A 23,737-nucleotide genomic window follows, 5' to 3' on the forward strand; every position below is an offset into this window, starting at 1 on the left:
AAAAGTATAGATTAGTATTCTTTCTTTACTCTTCCAGATTTTAATCCTTAGAAAATCCTAAACCTTCTAAAAATGTAGACGAAATCTATTCGTTAAGAATTCTTTTTGTTTACATGATATCTTTCTTTCAAAATTGTGTTAAAATAAGATTAATAAACTATAAATAATCATTTAAGAAAAATTCTCGATACGTTTATAATTTGCAATTAAATATATCAAAATGATAATTTATGCTGTTCAATAGTATAAATGCATTCCGTGAGCATGATCTTTATGTCTACTTTACGATTCTATCTTATTTTATGATTTTCTATAAATATAATAAAAATAAGTTTTAGACCCACTTCTGCTAAAAGAAAGCAACTACGTAATCAAACTCTCTTTCTACACTCATGTTTCAAAATTAAGAGAAGTTGCAAATTATGTCTATTTTTACTAAACATATTGAACCAAATATACTAACTATGCCCCCGAATAGTTATGTGAATATTCATAGTCGAATACACTAACGTACATTGCGTGTCTACAGATCTGTGATTGTAGAGGGAATATACTCGCACGAAGAATTTTCCGCAATTTGTGTGCCTGTGTCGTATTTCTCGAAAGAGTTGGTTAATTTTATAAGGCATCGAATAAAATAAGTAGCCATGAACGTGTAAATGAAAAAATGAGAGGAAGAATTGTCGGTAGATTGGAGGCAGACCAATCACAAACGTAGCTGTCTACAGAGTTCAATGCAACATCCAGTGTCTTCTGCAGTTCGTGAGAACAGTTTCAAGACAATGAATACATATGGAGATACATTGATTTCTCGAAACCTGCAAATGTAGAATTCTACTTCTTATTACTGGCATTGAAGAACGGTATTCTTATGCTCCGAATGTAGCTTCCTCAGCATTCGAAATAGCAGCCAACATCACTACGCTGTGAACATTTGTTTCCAATACAGTGAGCGCCTGATGAAAAGCCAAGCCAGGGCACTGTGCTTAGAATTTGGTTATCTCTAGCTCCCAAGCAGTAAACTCAAGAAAAAAAGGAGCAGTAGCACGCATTAAATGGGTGTCGGAATAATAACAGCAGCCATAACAACAGCATCTGCCCTTAAAAGCGCCTCCAATATTAATTTCTTTTGCAGTTGTGCTCTAAACAGTAGCACTCACTCATTCAACTGCAAAAGAAGGCGAAAAAAATTAGCGGCGCAACAACTCAGAAAGATCGCCGCCACAATCACAGTCTTCTCCAGTCTATCTTCTAATTACCTCGAGATTCAGAAATTTCCGCTTTTTATAAGCTAGTACAGTAAGTCAACAGTTAAGCGTCTCAGCTAATGAAAACAATTTCACATGGAGAAGAACAATAAATCATAAAATTCCTGTTGCTTATCAGACAAAATGAACTGAAAGTTCTTGTCTGATGAAATTGCATGTTGCAAGAAATAAAGTTGTAAATAACTCTGTCGCCAAATTGTCAAACAGAAACTGATAGAATCTCCTAGCTCTTGGCATCATAAGCTTGTGCAATCTCTCAGATGTTTTCGTAAAAGTTGTATTAATTCAAAAACTTGAATTCAGCGTGATCTCGGCACAGCTACTTCACTGTTTTTGCACGCTCCAGTATTCTCACCTGAAGTTCCCTCTTTTAATCCCATGGTAATCTATATAGCTTGAGGTCATTTGCCTACTAAGACCGTTTCCACATTAAAGTTTGGGCTGGTTTAGATTACAACTATTTAATAATTCTACCTAGTAGTATGACATCTTTTTAAGCAAGATAGCTTGCCAGAACGTCTTTCCGCTTTCCTTCAGATATTCGTAGAAGAATGCGATTCCTGTACGATACAGCTCCAACCCACTTCAGCGATTACGTCAGAAATTACTTCGAGCTTATGGTCCTCACTAAATCAGTTGGGTGTGGAACTGTTTCTTGGCCACCACGATAAGGCACTACTTTCTGTGCATGCGTGGATTTGTTCTTCGGGGTAAGGCACATTAAAATTATATTCTAGAAAGTTCTCATTAGTCCGATGAGGATTTACTCGTTAGACAGTCAGTTGCTGCTAAAAATGTGCATGAAATGCCAGAGATATCTCCTAATGCCCAGCAAACCATGCGGCACCACGTAAATCTAGTACTACTGTGAAGCGGTAGCATTTTCGAGGTGCTTATTTTAAATTTCTTTGTCTTTCATACTTCTATTTTCTCTTTTATGTTCTCTTTTCTCTACTATCGTTACATATCAGCACTTACACGTACCGTTTTCACACACAGACTCCATAACAAAATCTGCTATTTTGACATTCGTTGGCTTTCGTACTTACCTATTTTTAATACATTCCTTACTTGCTGGCACTTGCATGCAACATTTCCGGGTACACATTCCATTACAAAATCTGCTTTTTACGGTTCTTTTACCTGCTCTATACTTTATACCAGATAATTTATAATCACTCTTTTAGTTAAAATATAATATGCTGCTAGCGCGCATTTTAAGTTTGATAATTTTAAAATGAGCATATCTTTAGAATTTCCGATACACAGTTCCACGCGCTGCAGATAAAAAGGTGGGTATTTTTTTTTTTTCGATAGAGTGTTGCCATTGCTCGCTTTTAAATCGTTGAGTTTGTGAATCAAAAATTCGTTAAAGTTTTACAAAATATGAAATCGATAATAAATCAAATTCCGAATTTCAAATTTTGTCTTCTACATAACCATATTCGTAGGAGGATTACATCATTCAATATTCGATGGCTCTATGTACCGTCATTTTATCAGAATGCGAGAAATATACATACATTTATTAAGATTTTTCATTATTTAATTTATTCAAATATAAGGCAGGACTCTAACATTTGGTGGCAACAGTTAGAAAAGTGGTTCGCCGTTTATACAGTGAGTTCTCGCAAAATCGCAAAACGAAAACAATAGTCCTTCTGTGACAAAGCCCCTTTGGACTATAAAAAGAAAAAAAGCAAAAAAAAGAAAGAAACAGTTTTTCACAGACGATTCCAGTATTTCTCATTCAATTAATTCAGTTTTCCCTTCGTGACAAAGCAAAAATACATAAAAACTCAAAATATCTGTACTGAAAATTATGAAGTAAATCTTAAACACTTATTTCCTTCAATAATGTTTTCCAAAATGGATTAAGCATCCGTGCAGATTTACTAAAGGCATAAAAACCTTAACCGGAAGAAAAGAACAACATAATTCAATCATTTTTAAAACAAATAGTGCACAATTTACAAACATACAAGAATAAAGAAACTGAGATTACTGAGTCGAGTAAAAGATATATATACATATATTTATATACTTTTGCTACGGCGGATTGCAACCAAAGTGCGAGGTGCACATCTGCATGCTATAGCAGTCCTATATACAAAATTTCAATCTTCTGAGGCTACTCGTTTATGAGTTATGCGAGATACGTACGCACAGACATCTCGAAAATTTCTCTTCAGAATTTATTTTAAATCAGTTTTGTAATTTTTTTCGGGGGGGGGGCAGATTCCTTTATTCAGTCCTTACGTACAGATATCACGCAAAAATATCGTTAAATTGCATTCGATAACGGTCAAAGTGGATATTTTCGTTGAAATATGATGCCTGAAGTTTTCCGCGATTACAATACTTCCTTTTTACTTCGTACAAGGAAGTAAAAAGGAACATATGTTTAGTACGAATTTTATTTGATTAATGCTATTAATCTTTTCTTTAGGTCCCAGCTGGTGGCCACCAAACGCTCATCGTTGAAGAATTCGAGCCAGACGTCTTCCGACAATTAATCGAGTATATTCACACAGGATGTGTCACCTTACAAGCCAGGACGCTACTGGGTATGCAACTGTTCACATCCCGAGAATCAATCAGAAGTAAAATGTATATACAGAGTGATTCGAAACTCCCTCTACAAACTTTAAGGAAACAAAGGACAACTAAAACAAACCTCTTTCGTTAATGGAATGTATGCGCGCATGCGTCATTCTTCGAAGCTAAAAGGTGCTGTTGGTACGTGAATAAAGGGAGGAAATTGTGAACAATATTTTTATTTTCAACAGTTTTATGGCAATTGGAATTATAAACAGTGTTTTTATTTACAACAGTTTTGTGGAACTTGGAATGTTGTGAAACATAAAATGTTACAATTTAACACACTTGTGGAAGTAAACATGCAAAAATTCGGCATTCTGCACCAGTCCTTTAGGGAACCATTCGCAGTAAAGTTTTGCACCGCTGCTGTATGTAGTATCAAGGAAAGCACAGAATGACACCCAGGCCTTAATGGCAACATTCCGCGCGCGTAAATTTTAGCTGCTTTTGAAGTCTAACACTCCCTTCCCTGTGCAGTACTCACTATCTTCTTTGACTCACCCTAGGCAGTGTTGCACTGATGAGGCAATGAAATGGCTGATAGGTTCAGACTTTTAAATGCCCGGCCATTGGAAAGAAAAAACGATAAGAAACTTACAGCAACTCTTCATTTCTCAATAGCAATACGTATCTTGTATATTAGATGAATTCTTTTTTTCAGCATTCATAAAAGGTATATCAGGCCTATGAAAAATCAAAATCCGCGTTAAGAATGATTAAATGAGAAAATATCCAATAGCCGCATTGTCAGAAATACCTTTTTGTTTTCTCCATCAAAGAATTTATGTGTGGAAACACGTTCACTAATGCAAACAATTAATTTTAGTGCTCCCTTTCTTTCATTAAAGTTTATAATGAGAGTTTGAAATCACCCTGTATATTAAAATTCGACAGATACGAAAGAAGTGTCAGAAAAGAATGATAACAAACCATCGCGTTTTCCAAATGAACAACCAATGTTTGCCACTGAAGTTTTACAGCACCTAATTTCAGAATTTTCGAAAATTTAAGATATTTATACTATTATTAGATATACTCTCATCATGTGCCTAGTACATTAAATGCCCATCTGCTCAAAAAATTTATTTTGTAACAAGTTAGTGCCTAAGCATATAAACTGTTTCGAGTTTGAACAGTTAATTTCTATCTTTTTAAAAATATCCCACTATACTATTTTTACCATTTAGCACTTTTCATTCATTTCTTTGTCATTTCTGTAACTCTCACCTGAGTAAAACAACTTGCTATATACATTTTAGTATAATTAATTAGTCATTTTATTTTGGTAATCAAATCCTAGACATGCAGTTTTACATACAAAGTGCAAATAAAAACAAAATTATTTATTAGAAACTCTGAAAGACTGTAAGAAAAAGAATAAACATAGTGTTAACTAAAGTTAGTTATCAGCAGAAATGCCTAAAATCTACATTTGTAAGCATTTGATAAATTAATTAGTTAATTAAAAATATCCAAGCAAATAAAACTAAACGAATAATTAATTAATTAAAAGTATCCAAGCAAATAAAACTAAACAAATAATTAATTAGTTAAAAGTATCCAAGCAAATAAAACTAAACGAAAAATATCTATGTCTTGTTGAATTGCAGACTTAAAATACACATTCAGAAATTTTTACGGCCAATAAGGGTCAGAAATTGTTTTAACTTTTAAAGAAATTAAAACTAACTTAATATGATATTATTTTTTAAGCAGATGAGCACATCAGTTTCAAATATAATACAAAATTAATTATAACCTAACAACACAGAGTGTATTCTTATAGCCCAAGGTAAATTGTAACATAACAAGATATTAAGTCTTTGAAACAAAATACAAACTTAGATTATTTTATTAACCTTAGACTGGTGTGTATTTTAAATAACAATAGGATTTTGGGGACGATCTAACATGGGCTTATATTAGCAGCAAAAATGTTTGAGTGGATGGTTGGTGCAAGTTATCAGATATGTAGAAAAATCAAAAGGCAGAGAAAAGCGAAATTAAAAGTAGCTAGGAAAAGCTAGTAAAGCACAATTAACACCCAGTATTGTATTACGAGCTAGTTCAACAGGAATTGGAACACAACTGAGAGTTAGCTCAACGGGAATATGTTGCAGAGAACTCATTCAGCTGAAAAACGAACCTATCTCTCTATATATTACGATGCCCACTGCATGCTCTTGAATATGCGTTGTATCTGCATATTTAAGAGCAAGCTTTTAAATAGCAACTTTGTTTCTGTATTTGATTGCATATCGCGATATTTGGCAATGATGATAGCAATGACTGTGCGTTTCTATACTATTTAGTTCTCTTTTGTGTGTGCTTGTAATAGCAGCGGATATACCCATGTGTATGTAAATAACGTCAGCAGGCATGTTCATGTATATGCTCGCCAACCTAAAAACAATGTTAAAATTTTACGTCAAGAAATCCTATGTTAAAAAATCTTATTTTAGAGAAGAAAATAAATTAACCTTTTATTTTGTTCCTATAGTTCCTACAATACAATAGTTGTTCCTACAATAGTTTTGATTTCAATTCTACTGAAATTTCGCAAAGCTCCTTTAGCTGATGACGTGAATTTCCTTGAAGGATTTTACACTCATAAAAAATGTAGCTTCGTTAGCTAATTGCATTAATTTCAGTCCAGGTTTTCTAACTCTTTCAAAAATTTTAATATCTTAGCTTTAATTAGTGCTTTCTCAGCTTTTCCTAGCTACTTTTATTTTCGCTTTTCTTTGCCTTTTGATTTTCTACATATCTGATAACTTGCACCAACCACCCATTCAAACATTTTTGCTGCTAATAAAAGTCCATGATAGATCGTCCCCAAACTCCTATTGTTATTTAAAATACACACCAGTCTAAGGTTAATACAATAATCTAAGTTTGTAACAGACCTATTTAAGTGTAACTGAACTATTTTATTCACGCCATGAACTCATGAACTGTAACCGAACTATTTTATTTAAACGCCATCTCGTGGCGATATGAAAAAACGTCAGTCGAACTCCAGCCGCCATGATGTTATTTTACTATGTCTCTGTTATTCAACTGTTTGATGTTCCATTTGGTATATGTTTCATTTTTATGTATATTTCTTTTGTTTGTAACCGTTCCTGTGTGCTCTGTTAATAAATCCTTTTAAGGCTAGCCAGCATTAGTGTCTATTGAGGAACGGCTACATCACAAGTTTGTATTTTGTTTCAAAGACTTAATATTTTGTTATGCTACAATTTACCTTGGGCTATAAGAATACACTCTGGGTTGTTGTGTTACAATTAATTTTATATTATATTTGAAACTGATGTGCTCATCTGCTTAAAGAATAATCCTATATTAAGTCGTTAGTTTTAACTACTTGATAATATTTCAGAAGAAAATATTAATTTTTTAAAACTCGTACTATTCGGTAAAAACTTTGTATTATGCAGGAAAGAAGTAGTTGATAGCCTGTATCAAAAGCTATAAATATTTTTTTTGCACAAAACACCAAATATTTAATAAACATTTCTCAATACTTATGTATTTTTATATTAAAATATTTTTACAGTGTATGATATAGGGAAAGGAATAGCTTTTTTCCGAAATAGGAAGAGCTTAAATAAATTAAAATTTTGTATGAAATAGTATTTAACAGCTCGAAACAAATTGTGAACAATGTATTAATATTATTAATTAATGTATTAATATTTCTAGTCAGATGCCTAAATAATTTTAAAATAATAATACAATTCTCAGGTATTATTTATGACATGTATGTGAATAATAACAAAAAAAAGCAATATTTATATGACAATGGAGAGCTTTCTAGACACCAAAATTACTGAAATATCACGCGGTGTAAACAACAGTATTGCAGTTTTTTTAAATACTATTTGTTGGTGCAGCCAACTGGCCAAAATAGTTATATAAAGAAGAAATAGTTACATAAAGAAATATATTATAATAATCGCTTTGTTAATCAAAAACAGACAGTTTAAATTTGAAAGAAAAATTAAGTATCTTATACTTTGCCGTTTAAAAGGCAGAAAATTGACTCATGGAAGATTAAAATATTTTAAATGGGCAGTGGCTACACATTTCTTTTAAATTGCTGAGTTCTTTTATTAAATTTAAAAGAAAAATATATTTCTTATGTCGGTATCTCATTAAGTTTGAAACATATATTTTACATTTTGCAGAGTAGTAATGCATTGCTTTTTAATCGCCGAGTTTGTTAATAAAAATTTCCTCAAAAATATGAAATAAATCAAAAATATTGTTCGTACGTACGGGTTCGTAATATAGATTGAATACACAGGTCCGATAATAGGTTAATAAAAATTTATTTTTATCAAAAGAGATATTTCAGGACTGTAATTTTCCACAGAAATATTCGTACAAATGTTCACAGTATCGTACAGTGTAATCAGTAGTTACATTTCAAACTACTAAGACCATTAAAATCAACGCAATGCAAAGAGCATCTAAAGAGAAAGCTAACTCGGAGATCTCAGTTCATGCTGAAAACAACTCACAAAAACGATAGAAAGCAGATGCTCTCGCTTCGGCCTTAAATAGTTTTCAACTGGCAGCGAGATATTTCTCGTACTTTCTGCTTCAGGAAATTACTAGAAAGCAATACGAGGGTGGAATTACGGTTACAGCTAACATACTGGTCAATTACATTTATTCAATTTCAATACAAATTACCGAGATACCCATTTACTCAATGTTAAATGCACGTGTCCCTGTATTCTTACTTTTCTGGCGTCGTTTTCTCTTAAAATTTGTTTTGCGCTACGTTACACAGAAAAATACAACAATTTTAATTACAATTCTACTAAAATTACCTATCTAAATAAAAAATCCGTAACAATGTATTCAAAATTTCCTCTTCGATGCATATGTTCGTTTGGAGGACTACGTGTGTTCAAAATTAGGTGGCTCTAGCTCCTACCATTATTCCACAATACGTGGAACATACATACAGGCAAATTTTCCATTATATAGTAATAAAGATGGTACAGGCTTTTAATAGGAATCATATAGATACCCTGCTGATATTTTCTGATATCTGATTTTTAATGTTTACATTCTAAGCATTTTTATCAGTAAAACAATATATACTAACAAAAAAAGCTCTCAGCATGTGCACAAAAGCACATGTATGAGTAGATTAATTGCTGAAATTAAACGTATTTTATTTTGTACCTTTGAAATAGGAAAAGTTTTGATGTACTTTTTACCTCACCTGATGTACTTTTTAGCTTTGTTTGCTTTTTATAGGACTCATGAACGCCGCTGACTATTACAGCTTGGATGAGCTGAGAAAAGCATGTATGGGTTTTGTACAAGCTTGCATCAATGTCGATACAGTATGTGCTCTACTCGCTTCGGCTGAGAAGTACATTCAGTACAAGTGCACAAAATCTCTTGTTCAAAAGGTAAAATAGCCCTTATTTTTGAATTTATTGAACAAAATATTTATCATTCATTAGAATATCATAAAAATATGTAATGCATCATCCATTTTTTCTTCATTAATATACAAGTAATAATACATATTGGGGAAATCAAACAATTATCACTTTTAATAGACTTTGGTCTTGTGTATAACGTGTATTTGTATTCAAAGCAAGCTGTGATGAATATATGCATATATAGGCTAAAAAGAAATATGTGTGTAATTAGGTTCGGATAAAGAAAAAATAATAGTATTAAACTAGTCTAAATATTAGATACATATTCGATAGAAGCAGCATCCAAATGATTAAAAAAAGGAACATTATAGTCAAAATACAACCGCCGCGTAAAGAGGAAAGAATACGCAAACGTAAAAATTCATAAAAAGATCATGAAAACTCTAAAAGAGGTTTTTATATTTCTCATGGCATATTATCAGGAAACTGGTGTTCCGAGAAATGCATAAAACATAGCTTTTTTTCTGATCCAACCAATGAACAATTTAGTAAAAGCGAATAATTTAATAAATTAAAAACTTAAACCGCGAACCTCTGGAATACCGGCCCAGTGTGCAAACCATCACACCACGAAGGCATGCGAAGAAGGTGGGAGAAATACTTTATATACTCCCCCTTTTAAAGGGCGACTAGGGTTTTAGAGACCCAGTCGCCAAATTCTGGGTGGGGAGAATCAACATCCACCATCCTTTTAATTCGGGCGCCACTGCAGAGACATTAGGTATTTTGTGGAAGCAAGAGAGATTAAAAAATTAGCAACCGCCTTCGCCGGGAATCGAACCACGGACCTCTGGAATACCGGCCCAGTGTGACATGCAGAGTTCCATGAAAGTGGTCTGAATATTTTGCATAGGAAGGTTTTTCTCAGGAGAGAAACGTTTCTTATATCAAACAATAAGACATAAGCTTATTATTTTAGTCTTATTGTTTGAGTTTATTGACATTTTATACTCGAATAATAAGACACTCATCATATCATAATTAGTTAAAAATAAAACATTTCCATACTGTTACATTCAAGACTCTGTTAGATGTTCGAGAATTAGCTCAGGTCATTTTTCTGTATCCGTAACCTATTTAAATGGGCATAAATCATTAAGATTTTCAAGATTTTTTTATTGTTTATAATATTTAATGTCTTTATTTTGACATAAGAAGAAAAAGAAACGATTAAAAGTGTGATTTTTCTAGTTTTCCTCCATGCTATTTTTAATTTTTCTTCTAAGAAAGGGATCTTAATATTACTAAAGTTTGATATATTTTATTAGATAAAAGGTCTAAACATTTTGCTCAGTATCATAATATACAGCTGAATGATATTTTAGAAATTTTTATTTCTAATGTGATTGTAATGCGATTTCTCATTTTTAGACCTTTATTTGTGTATTTTATCATTCACTAAAATTTAAATTTTATTTTTAAAAAAGCATTTTGATAATTTAATAAATAATTTCAAACTAATATTTTAACATTTATTAGTCTCAGTAAGCATAAAAACTATTTTAAAGTATTCGTTGAGTTATCTACTGACTTTATAAGAACTTAAATAACTTTAAGTCCGTGGTTTCAGCAATGAAAAGTGTATGCATTAAAATTTTTAATATATCGTCATTTAAATGCAGACAATGTTATGTATGTAAATTTCGGTAGCGGTAAATTTATTGTATAAATTTACTAATAGTATGTCCTTTTCGCCAAAATTATGAAAATCAACAATTTAAAATATAAATCAAAAACTTAATGGTCTTTTTTAAATACAAGACTCTTGAGAACAAATTTAGAATGCTGTTACAAATCAAAAACTAACCATTTTTGTGATGAATAGTTTCTACTTGCAGCGTTCGTAATTAAATTATTATTCTTCACATTAATTTTTTTGAAAATGTCTATTAAACATCTTTCAAAGAATTTTCCCTATCAAAGACAAGGAACATTTTTTATGTAAATAAAACATCATGAATATTTTATTAACTGAAACATATACGGTATGAGGAACTTATAGAAAATTATATAATCCATCGTGAATATTAATAATGTTTTCATAATATTTTTCAATATATTTTTAAAGCTTTGTAATTCGAAACTACGCGTCTTTTTTTTTAAAATTTTATAAAAAGTCCAAATTTTAAAAAATAACTTCCATAGCCACTTCTTTTCCAACTATACCGAATATCTTTTCTATTTTGAAAATACTTTCATTTTTTCTAACAACAAATATCTTAATTTTAGGTTTTAGAATTTGTAGACTCTCATGGCGATGATGTACTGAGTCTAGGTTCCTTCGCCCTTCTTCCAGAACATGTGGTTCGATTGATTTTGTCGCGGGAGGAGCTTCAAGCTGACGAACTAACTAAATTCCAAGCTGCTGCACATTGGAGTCGACGGTACTGCGATAATGAACCAGGTTCCGATCTCAGGGAGGTCATGTCCAATTTCCTCGAATGCATAGAGTTCTATAAGATCCCAGCTGGCGTCCTTATGAGAGAGGTAAACGAAACCTAAAATTCTTTTTGGCTTGTACTTTATATGTCTAAATAGAGTAATAGATATACAGTGAAAAATTACCACGAATAACACAACCATTAAATATGATTCATCCAATTTTGGTTAGTTAACACAAAGCGTCAAACAATATATGAAATGAGTAGCTTTAGTTTCACATAAATACCTTGAAACAGTAGGCTAATTTACGCCATACTTTCTCCAGTATATTATCAGTTACTATCTGCACAGCAATAACAGGTACAGGTTGAAGCAAGGCCGGCACCTGTGCACTCCCATAGATACATTAGGCATCGCTGGATCTTGCTAATTTTGCCTCGCCCCAATTTTGATGGATAACATGCTGAGGCCATTCTTAGGGTCTTCCACCCTTCTTCCCTTTGCATCGACCACTCAAGAGGATTTTCGGCTCATCATGTATTTTCAGTGCCACCATTCCGCAAGTACTATCCACTTTACTGATCGGGATAACCCACAGCAAAAACAAAACTTTTTAGATTATATGGGGTTGTAGGAAAATGCTGCGAAAACAGCACTTTTAACATGCTCCAAATAGAGAAATTTTCACGGCATGAGATCCAGTTACCTAAGAGGTCAGTTTTAAACCGTAAAAGTACTGTGTTGAAAGTGACCGATTCATCAATAAGTAAGCACTTCGTTATTACGTTAACATTTTGTTAATAATATACAACTCGGAAATTTCTGTCTAATTTCATGTATAAAGCAAAAATTTGTAAAATGTTTAAAATTGCACGGATGAAAATTGAAAATTTGTTATACGAAAGTATGGTTCGAAACATACATATCTGTGTAACGTTTCTGGAGGAGCGAAATAGGAAATATGTACTTCAATAATTGATCGATTGAAGGCGATATTCCTTTACCATTCGAAATGCCATCACAGGCACTTCGAATTGTGTACATGAAAGATGTTATAAAAGAACTGAGTACTTCACGAATGCAATTCATTGGTATGATATAGCAAACAAAAAGTAGTTGAAATCAGCTAATATTGATACGATCTGCAATCTCTGAAATAAATTTGGCTTTGATATCCCTTATCCTTCTTCGTGTTGCATTTTGGATAGCCAGCAGTGTGTATGAAACTAAAAGTAATTGTATCAAAAGCTGAAGTTAAACAGTTGTAGTACTTACAGTCAAGGCTAATTTATTTTAAATTATTCGCACTCAATTTTAATTAGTTTTATTAATCATCAGTGGTAAACAAAATTAGTTTTATTAATCATTTTTTCTTACAGTTGAATTTAACAGTAAGAAGAAACATTTGTTGAAATCTTTCAGATGCCGTTAAAATTGCGCTTAAAATCTTCTACCTAACAATCATGTCAAGCCTAACAATCGTGCCTAACAATCATATAACACCATTAAATTCTTTAATAGATACAATATACATAGAATAGAATGCCACGAGCATGAGGGCCTACTAAACGAGAACAACAGGTTAATTTCTTTTTCTTGAATGACATATTGTCGTTGTAGCTAAGATACATCCTGTACCTAAGGTATTGTAATGGTACTATGTACTGCACACAACAGCAATGTGTCAACCAATATGTTTTTCTGTATACATGTAGGATTTTACGTACCAATGTCTATTATACGTATAGTACATTTGATCAATTGTCACTTCATTCCTATTTGTGTTATGTAAAGCTTTTAATATACTATATAATTTTCCTTAATTTTGTATTTAATTGCATTAAAAATAGCATGTAAATGCCTATTAACGTACGATGAAAATATAAATTCTTATGAACTATTAAGAATAGAGTTCTTCATTTAATTGTATTAGTTTTTCGAATTTGTAGCATGTGACAAATGGACCAATATGCGATACTCTGCACACATATAGGCAATACGCATGTATCTGTGTCTATATGTTGTAAACTTGGACTAGAACTATATTAGTCTTATTTTTATTATGTATATATACATGGGGTTTCAGCAAATCAGCTACAAATCTTCAGGAGAGGTAGAGTATACCTAGACGATGGGAAATCACACAGCAATGCATAGTCGGAAACGCTTTTTTTGGCGCGGTAGTGACGACACAAAACACTAAAAAAGGAAAGAGACGAACAGTGTGATAAATCATGTTTTATTATGTTTAGTACAGCAAAAACCAACAAATAAGACAAAAAAACAGACAAAGATCATTATTAAAGGTGTTCGAAATTATGATCCCGGACCGTAATGCAGACCTCACATCTCCGGCGCCTGGAAGATCTGCATCACGAATGACGATCGCATGGAAGATGCATGATGCTCGGTAAACATTATTCTTATCTTGTTCGTGTCCTTTCTTTCTTGTGTCTTATCTAGGTGTACTCTAGCTCTCCTGAAAGTTTGTAACTAATTTCCTGAAACATTCTATATATAATATTCCCTTATTTTTATATTTAATTGCATTTATATATCTAGTTTCATATCATTGTCTACAATAGTGTACTTACTTTATTCACTTCATTCTGAATTTGTATATTGTGTAATCTAGAAGTATATCTGAAATTTCAATTGGGCATTTACATTATATTGCACATAATCTGTCTCCACCTGATGCAATACTCTGTTCGTTTTTAAAACAACACTATAGCGATGTCTCTATATTGAAAATATAGGTCTACAAAAGCCTTTTTTGCTGTCATCTCAGTCCTTGGCTGGGGTTTGGCCAAAGGAAGATCCACTCCGATGAGTAGGTAATAACCCCGTATGGTGAATACCCTAGTCGAAAGCCTGCTTTATATCGAGTAGCAGTATTTAATAGGCATATCAAGATCAGCAACCTTGACAGCTTATTTTACCAAAATTATAAATACTGTTTTAGTAGGTATACGAAACTTCGTAGCGCAGTTGATTTTACGTATAGTTTAGCAATTTAGTGATTTTTACAGTGATTACAGTGATTTTTTTAAATTTCAAAATACCTATATAACACTTCGTTATACCATTACATATCTGCATTTGGTTTTTCGCTTGTTTTAATTCTTAGCGGCAGAGAATAATTTAGTGCTTGAATAAAGATTGCCATTCAAAATGCAAAGCGAAAATTAGATGACAGGGGTGTCATTTTATGAAGTGCTCATATTTAAAAAAGCATTTAAGAAGAGGAAGGACTTGCAATAATAACGTTCTTCTGATAGGAACAATTTATGCTGTGTTGATGCTTCTTACAACTGAAATCTTAGGCTTCTTGATAGTTTCTATTAATATATAGAGAACGTTACCAAATTATTTCTTCCTGTTATTTGATTTTATTCTGAGGTAGTTAAAATTAGTTATTTTATTTGAATATAATTTTTAGCTTATAGTCTCAATCATTTAGTATTCATGATAAAAAATAATTTAAAATCTGTAAAACTAAATAAGTGAGCCAAGATGAGACATAAGGGCATGAAACATTGTCCATAATATAAATCGTTTTAAATTCAGATCCAGATTCATTCTTGAATGCAGAGAAGGGCATGAAACATTGTCCATAATATAAATCGTTTTAAATTCAGCTCCAGAATCATTCTGGAATGCAGAGACGGAAATTTTATTACCATATTAACGACTTCAGTTATATTCAATTGGAAATCTATTAGAGCTAATGTCAGCTCTAACTATTAATTGAATGCTGTATCATCTAACTGTAAAACCAGTTATATAATTATAGAAAAATTCAATATTTCGCGATGCTGAAAGATTCTTATTCATAACAACATATTTTTTTGTATTCATAGGTTCATCCATTAAATGTGGTACCAGATTATGTGATTATGAACGCTCTTGCCTATCAAGCGGATCCCTCAAGCGTGGACTTCCGGAAAGTGGGGTCGCCAAACAGATTCAGACGAATGTCATTAATGACTTTGCCCAGCCAGGAGCCCACCTCTTTGCTCACTGAAAAAGTGGCTCCCATTCCAGAAGGATCCGCCCAATCCTCCACAACAACAGAAGGATCCACGCCAGAATCTGAGAAGAAGACCAGCCGCTTCACCAAATCGACTCGGATTAGGTTGTACAAAAGAAGCAAAACTCTGGCTGAGAGTTAACCCGAAAGGTAGTTATAGGGTATTAAAATACATAATCGTGGTACATCTGTCATGTCTTGAAATCGGATTGTTGTACAACTATGCATTCGGTCCGGCTCAGAATGCCATTTTGTGAATTCTGTTCGTGTGCAAAACGGTCATTGGGAGAAGAAGATGAAGCATTTTACTTGACTAGTCATAAGCAGGAAGATAAGGTGCAATTTAGTTTAAAAGTTTGCGTATTCAACGAAAATATTTTTTAAATTCCAATTATACTTCCGAAAAAAAAATCAAAAGAGCTTGTTATTTCACTAAGCGATGACATAAAATTTCTAAAATGAGTCGGTATTAGAATTCTTTTAAAGCATTACCTTTAAATTCTTCTATGTAGCGTATTTTAATAAGGGGTTGATAGACGACTGACTTTTTATGAAAATTAAAGACATTGCGCTAAACAGAAAAACTAATGATGAATAGCTGAAAACTCGGGCATTTATTTAATTGCCAAAGCATTTAACAGATAAAAGCCTTACAATATGCTATTTAATTAAACAGTGAAAAGAATTTTTATAGCAAAACATATAGTTTTATGGTTTTTTTATTTCAAAAACTTAACTGAAGCCGAATGAAGTGCACTAAAAATTTGCTTTGAGGAAAATATAAATGAAACAAAATAGACTGAAATAAGTAACTGAACACTGAAAATCATATTTACTTTAATATATAAAGATAGATTAGGCATTCATGCTAAAAATTAAGCAGTTTTTTACTCGAACAGATGTGCAAATTTACAAACAGGGAGAAAATCATTATGTTTCACATAGTAAATGCTGAAGAAAAAAATCACACATTAAACATGATTTTAATATCTGATTAAACATTAAAACATCGCAAATGATTTAATGATTTAATATGTGGTTTTATATTAATCTAAAATCACATATTAAACATTTTTTCCATGTTTTGATAAAAAATTTCAAGGTTTCTTAGAAAAGGGTCTGATAGGTATAGTTAAATATTTTTTTAAAAAATCATTATTAGTAATGCGATTATTTTAAGACAGCTTCGTATAATAATAAAAATGATAACGATGATAATAAATATAACATTAAACAAACTTCAGAATTTCATTGGCTTTGATTTTATTGAAAACATTTACCAGCTTTGAGGGAGGGAGGTATATGATCCAGTTTCGTTAAAATTTAAAAAAAAAAAATTAACAAAAGGAGCAAGGTCGTGTATTATTATGTAATCTACATCTTAAAAAATATACATATTGCTTTCCTTTCCAAATTTTACATTGTTTATGGGGAAACTAACCGCAGTGATCAACAGACAGCATGAAGTTGATTACAGTCATGAATTCAAAAAATATTTTTTTCTTGTATTTGCAAGGAAGATCACTTGTTCTTGTTTTAAAACATTTCATTAACCATTTTGATTTTCATACACTTGATAGTTCATGATTATCTATTTTCTCTTAAAGGGGGCTTATCATTTTAAACAAAAAGAAATTCTTTACATAAACGCCATAATATTTAAATTGAAGTTTCATCTCTGGTATTGATATTAAATGAACACATATAGAAATTATACAGTTAGGGTTCCCGTTTAATGATAAAATGTTGTTGCAGTAAATTCCCGGATAAAAATGCTTGCAATTAAAAATAAAAGCTTACATTAATAACGTGAAAGTGAAACAATGGACAAAATTGTTAAAATTTTAAAATATGAACTTTTCATGTCGTGAAACTTAATCAGAAAATTGCTGGATGACAGAAAGAAAACAGTTGTAAATTTCTGAGGTTAAACACAATGTTAAAGATAACATTTTCTACGCTTATTTTATATGTACTATGATGAACAGTTTGATGTGTCGATGCAGTTATAAATATCATTTCAAGGCGTTACTGATGCACAAAATAGTGATTTACATCACGAAGCACTTTGTACAGTATAGGGTGTCTATAATAAGCCTCGCCGCCTATAACACTAATTAATGTTTCAGCCTACAGAACTAATGCTTCAGCTTATAGAACTAATCAACTTATCAGCCTTGGTTTCAAATTGTACATATCAATGGGTGCTCTCAAAAATTTCTGAAAATAATTTATGCATGATTCTTTCGTTTGAATGGCAATATCAAATATATTCTCTTCCCTAACTGATGTCAGGGATGATTGTGGACATAACAGAAGAAATGCTATGTCCACATTTCTTCATGTCTTATATGTCTTCAGGTATTCTAAGTTACTCATTTCCTAATTGCGAAGAATCTTGCTCTTGAAATTAATTTAGCAAGAAACAAAACTCAAGTAACCTAAGCTCAAACAAATTTTAGTTTTTAAAAGTCAAAAATCCTGCTAAGGAATTAGTCCTCTACGTTTAATTCATTGCAAAGGAAACAAATTTTAGATAGTTGCAGAACTTTAAATGCACTGCAAAACTTTGAGAAAATTTCGAATGAAATTTGCAGAGTTACCTCGACGTACACAAGCTTTACGTAAGAATCATTTCCAATATTTCCCCATTAACACTAGGGAGACGCCATGTTGACACCCTATACTTTTCGGACCATTTGTTTCTAAGTCTAGAAAATTTAAGAAATTGGAGAATGCTCCCATTAGCCTCCTGAGAGGTCTAACTTAACCTAAGATATTTGAAAAATGTCGTCATTATTCTTATAAGAAGTGTCGTGTTTATTCGTGGTTAAACATACTTAGATGCGTAAATTTCGGATTTCTCACAATGGTGTAGATAAACATTACGACTTTGGACGTGCTGATTTTGTTATAAAACATTGGATTATGCATCTACTACGATCATAATGAAAACATACAGATTATATCTTGGATAAACACGCGCAAAATCACGGAACATCTAGGAAATAACACCAATATGAAGTCTAAACAGAAAAATTGTTGACGTCTTTCACTGGGTCTAGAAATAGCATGGAGGATAATTAGTGTAGGACCCTAAAATCTAATTGCTTCCTCACTCAGATATAAACAAATAATAAATCCATCAAAATTGCGTTGTAAACTATCAAATGTGCCTGCCCGTTACAGACAAATATCCTGAAGATCATGTGAATTATAGCACCCAGGTATTAACTATATATTAACCATAAGATGCTGAACGCTTACTAAATTATAGATTCTAGTAATGCTTAATCCAAGGTCGAAACATTTACAGTTTAGTTTTCATATATTTCATACAGTGTTTGCTCAAGACTTTCTTTTAACTTGAAGAAAGAGAGGCTATAAGTAAAGGCGCGTTATTCTATATATTATAAAAATGTATAATATTTGCGCATACTTGATTCTTCAATAATAATAATAATAATAATAAATAATTATACAATTGGCAAATACTTTCCAAATATATACTCATTTATTGATAGAAATCATTAATAATTTCTTTTTAAGATAAAATACGCTCAGTACTTTTATTGAAAATGTTGACTATACAAGGTACTTATGATATGCTCCCGAAAAGCAAATGAACAACAAAAGACATTAGGTAAAATGAATATGCAGTATTTTCACTGAAAATACTAGAAGTACGTGTATAAAATACACTCAATGTTTCACGTATATGATTAGGACGCACACTATGTTCTATAATCTTATAAGGTATTTTCTCTGTCCTTCCAGCATGCTTTCGTGATGTAACGGTAGCACACTCGGCGCGTATTCGAGAGGTCCAGGGTCGAGAGCATTGCTCATTTTTCACGCCTCCTGCTTCAAAAAACCTAATGACAAGCTAATAAATAAAAGATACCATTAGATAAAATATATTGTTTGAATCTTTAGGACCTTACCATGTCATTTAAAAATTTCAAGGTTAAAGTAGATACTTAATAATAGTTTAATAAATAAACGTAAACAACTATATAAGATATATCTACTTTACAAAACGAGCATGTCTAAAATGGTGTAATTGTTATGCTTTCCATGATATCTACGATCTATCAGATAAATTATTATTAACTACGATTTTTTTTTTCTAGTACGGAAAACATTTTTACTACTCAGTTTTGTCGTGTGACGAAAAAACTTCTAATTTCGCCAGAGAAAATTTTTATCTGAATTTTCTAATTAATTTTATTCACTGAGATATTAACTGCGTGATTTCTAGTGTATCTTAAAAATATTTTCATACTTCTTTTGCGTGTTTTAATTATTCGCGTACCTTCGTATACCTTTCGCTTAACACAATGAAGTATAAAAAAGCTTATAATTTCTGTTTTTTTTTTTTTTTTCCACACAGTATGTATTCTTTTTACTATTAAATCTTATACAAACTAGAATTAAATAAAAAATTCTACTAAGTTACAATTATTTCTTAAATCGGATTAGTGATTCGAAATATGCAGCTTTTCAGCACACTTTAAAAAAAAAATTATTAGTTCCTAACAGCATTTTGAAACAAACGAACATCTAGAAAATGACTGAATAGATGATATTTCAGAGAATATTATTGAGAAGTGGATAGGATGGAACTAAGATATGCAAACAGTCAATGAAAATGATGGCAGAAATTTTCCTAATCTAGAGTGATTTCGTCAGAAAATTACTTTATGAAGGATAACGTTTTATTTTACAGATTATGGTATTTGCGTATTTTCATAAAGTCATGCTTCCGGTTAGAGTGGAAGGATTTATTAGACTGGTCTTACTTAACAGACAACATAAGATAATATTTTCTAACTTGTTTTAATAGAGACTTATTACTGTTAGCAGAATAATTTTTTTGGAAGATTTTTACAATGTTTTTTATGGTCAACACAGTAGATGAAGTATGCTTTCCATATCAAAAACCTTGGTAAAAAGGTCATAGTGAAAAGTTAATAATTTTATATGTAATGGTAAATACGCAGTATGAAAGCCGGCATCTGGCAAAATAAGTATTAGCAGAATCAGCCAATTTAAGACTGCCAATCTGCTCTCATCAATTGTGCCAGCATAATATATACATATATATGTAGATATATACACAAGGTATGTATATATATATATGTATCTCGCTATATTAAGCGAGCATGTTTTTTTGTACATAAAGCATATTACATGTCAATTGTTAAAAGTGTTTATATGTTTATTGTATATCTAATATCTGTAACAGGTTTCTGAAATATTCTTCAGGCTGAAATAAGTAGTTATATCTAAATAACAATAATTTTTAGTTATTACAATTTATAATTAAATAGTCAAAATTGTTTGTTAAACTGTGTTAAATTAACATACTGTTTAAAATTTCTTATATGGTGTTTACCTTTTTACATTGGCTTGCATCAAATTGCTTAATATACGTAATAAAATTAAATAAATTATAATTCTTAACAATCTAGATTACAGCTCTCTATATAAATGTGCGTGTAAAGCATGATTAAGCTTTTTACTGAGATATAAATACTTATAGGAGTTTCGAAAAAATTTAAGAAACAAATTGGATTTTTATTCAAAATTTTCATTATTTTAAAAATGTTTCATAAAAATATTTTGTGAATTGAGAGCTCATTCAACTTTCGAATTATATGTTTATAAAAATGAAGGAGAAAATTATAATTTTATAATTCCATTTCGTTTATTGCTAACCGATTGATAATATAATGATTTTACGAATATAGCAACCTTTGAATTTATTTAACAATGAATCAAGTACATTGCAAACGCGCACCACTACTCACTATTAGCCGCTTTTATGAAATTATTGTCTATTTACGAAATTATTATTTTGATAATTTCAAATTAAGTTCTTGATGTAAATTTCAAATAAAATAATTTTCATTAAAAGCGGTACGTTAATACAAATATAAAGCTTTTCTACTGAAAATAATGATATAAAGATGTGAGTAAGCAGTAAGCATTCTTTTAAACTTATAAATCTAATTATGAAATGGAAAATTATGAATATCGGCAATTGCATGATTAAAATAAGATTCAAACGGTATACTTAATTAATTTATAGAATAGCAAATGTTGGTCAGCTGGAAAATTTATCATTTAAAATACAGTTTAACACTTAATGACAGAACTTAAAAACTTATGCGTAAAATTTTTTGTTCTAAAAAATTTGAAAACAATTGATAATTAAGAGAAATTTATATATATTACTCATCTGCATTTTTTGGAATTTAATCTATTATAGTACGAGATTAAACAAAAGCACTGAAACAGCTTAAGAATATTCTAGAAAACTGTGTTGTTGTCGTAAATGGGGAAAGCTAATCTGGCTTTGACATTTGTAATGAGCATTGTCAATCTCAGAGAAAATTTGTTAATGTATTGTGAATGTTAAGTCAGCACTTAGCACTGATTTCTTGTCAACAGTGTCTTACTTTCCAAAGAAGTGCCGTTCTATATGACAGATCTGTCATATACAAATTTCTGTAATGTTTTGCATAATGTGTAATGTTGTATTAGCCTAAAAATTTGAAACTTTTAAAAAAGGGGAAAATCCTGTTTTATTTTATTGCTGACAATCAAATATGGCGTCTCTTTTTGTGATGTGTTTGCCGCCATAGTGATATTAGAATATTTGGACTGCATTGTATCATAACTTGCCATATCGCACGGTCAGTATGAATAGCTGCAATTAGATAAAATTTATACGTAGATAGTATAAATGGTAAAATAACTTATGAACTAAAAAAATAACGTTATAGAGCATAACTACAGAAACCATTTTGAAAGTTATTAACTATTTCATATAAATAGCGCATCAAGATTGAAAATTAGCTGAAAAAATTATTCCTGTACTAATGTTAGATCTGTAAATTCGAAATTTAGCTAAAAAAATCAACTAAGAGCAAAATATCCAGAAAAATGCTAACATAATATATTAAAATTTGTCTGTTTAGTTCAATAATTTAACCAAAAGAATCAATTATGCAAAAATGGGAATTGATATTTTGTAATAATGCTAATTGCAGCTGTTTCTGAATGGCTATTGCATTTTGAATGGCGGCACAAATTTACGTGGTTTCTTTACATTTTGCAAATGTAATGCACTCTGTGTGCTATTGTGTATAATCTGTTTCCATATTCTTCCAGTTTGCCACTGATGGATTCAAATTTTTATGCAGTTGCTGTTGATCAGTTTATTTACTAAATGTTTAAATGGAGATATATCGCAAGTAATCAGAATAGATGTTAAAGCACCTGATTCATGTAATTTTCAAAGCTATCTAATTCTTATAGCAAAGTACGAACGTATTTATTAAGAACAACCATTTAAATCACTTTAATAATAAATTTTTACTATTGATCCACTAAAATTTAGCGTAAAATTAATTTTAAAATATCATCTCTTTTTTATTTATTAAAATGCAATTACTATAACTGAAATTGATATAGTTAAAATAATCAACAAAACTTGACTATTCGCTACTGAAGACTATTAGCTATATAAATGTAAGCGTGTTAATGTATCATAAATATGTAAATAGTATCACTGTAACTTATATTTTTATGCCTCATTTCAAAAGTGTGCAAATATGCCTGAGCAAACATTTTTTTTTTTTTTCCACATTTTATTAAGTTACGTCTGAGAATGGTAATTTAGTTTCAAAAATAAGAGCCCTAAAAAAAAAAAAAAGAGGATTGTAGTATTTCTTAAATTCAAAAGGAATCCAAAAAGTATCGAAGTTTGATTAAACTTAATTTAAATGTTTTGTTTGTACACAATGGATAACATATTTTACATTTAAATACCTTGCTAAATATATATGGTTTTAAAAGTCTTTTGCTCAAAAGTCGTTCAGTAAAGAAGAAGGAATTTTGACTAAGAATCCAATAATTAAAACTGGTTCATAAATACAGAGTATGGCGTTCTACAACAAATAAATACCTCTAAA

The 23,737-nt window shown here is 31.0% G+C and overlaps 1 protein-coding gene across 1 annotated transcript in view; it reads left to right on the forward strand.

Moving 5' to 3' along the window:
* gprs (speckle type BTB/POZ protein) overlaps positions 1-20,124 on the forward strand; it is a 71,778-nt gene extending 51,654 nt beyond the window's left edge. Inside the window, exons 4-7 of the mRNA XM_035357915.2 lie at positions 3,718-3,835; positions 9,147-9,304; positions 11,570-11,827; positions 15,586-20,124. Coding sequence (XP_035213806.1) covers positions 3,718-3,835; positions 9,147-9,304; positions 11,570-11,827; positions 15,586-15,897 — 846 coding nt within the window. The 3' untranslated portion in view covers positions 15,898-20,124. The remainder of the gene's footprint in view (positions 1-3,717; positions 3,836-9,146; positions 9,305-11,569; positions 11,828-15,585) is intronic.
* The last annotated feature ends 3,613 nt before the right edge of the window (positions 20,125-23,737 follow it).

This window comes from Stegodyphus dumicola, chromosome 1 (assembly GCF_044657685.1).
Source record: "Stegodyphus dumicola isolate Sdum_Otavi_A_Nest chromosome 1, ASM4465768v1".
Lineage (NCBI taxonomy): Eukaryota > Metazoa > Arthropoda > Arachnida > Araneae > Eresidae > Stegodyphus > Stegodyphus dumicola.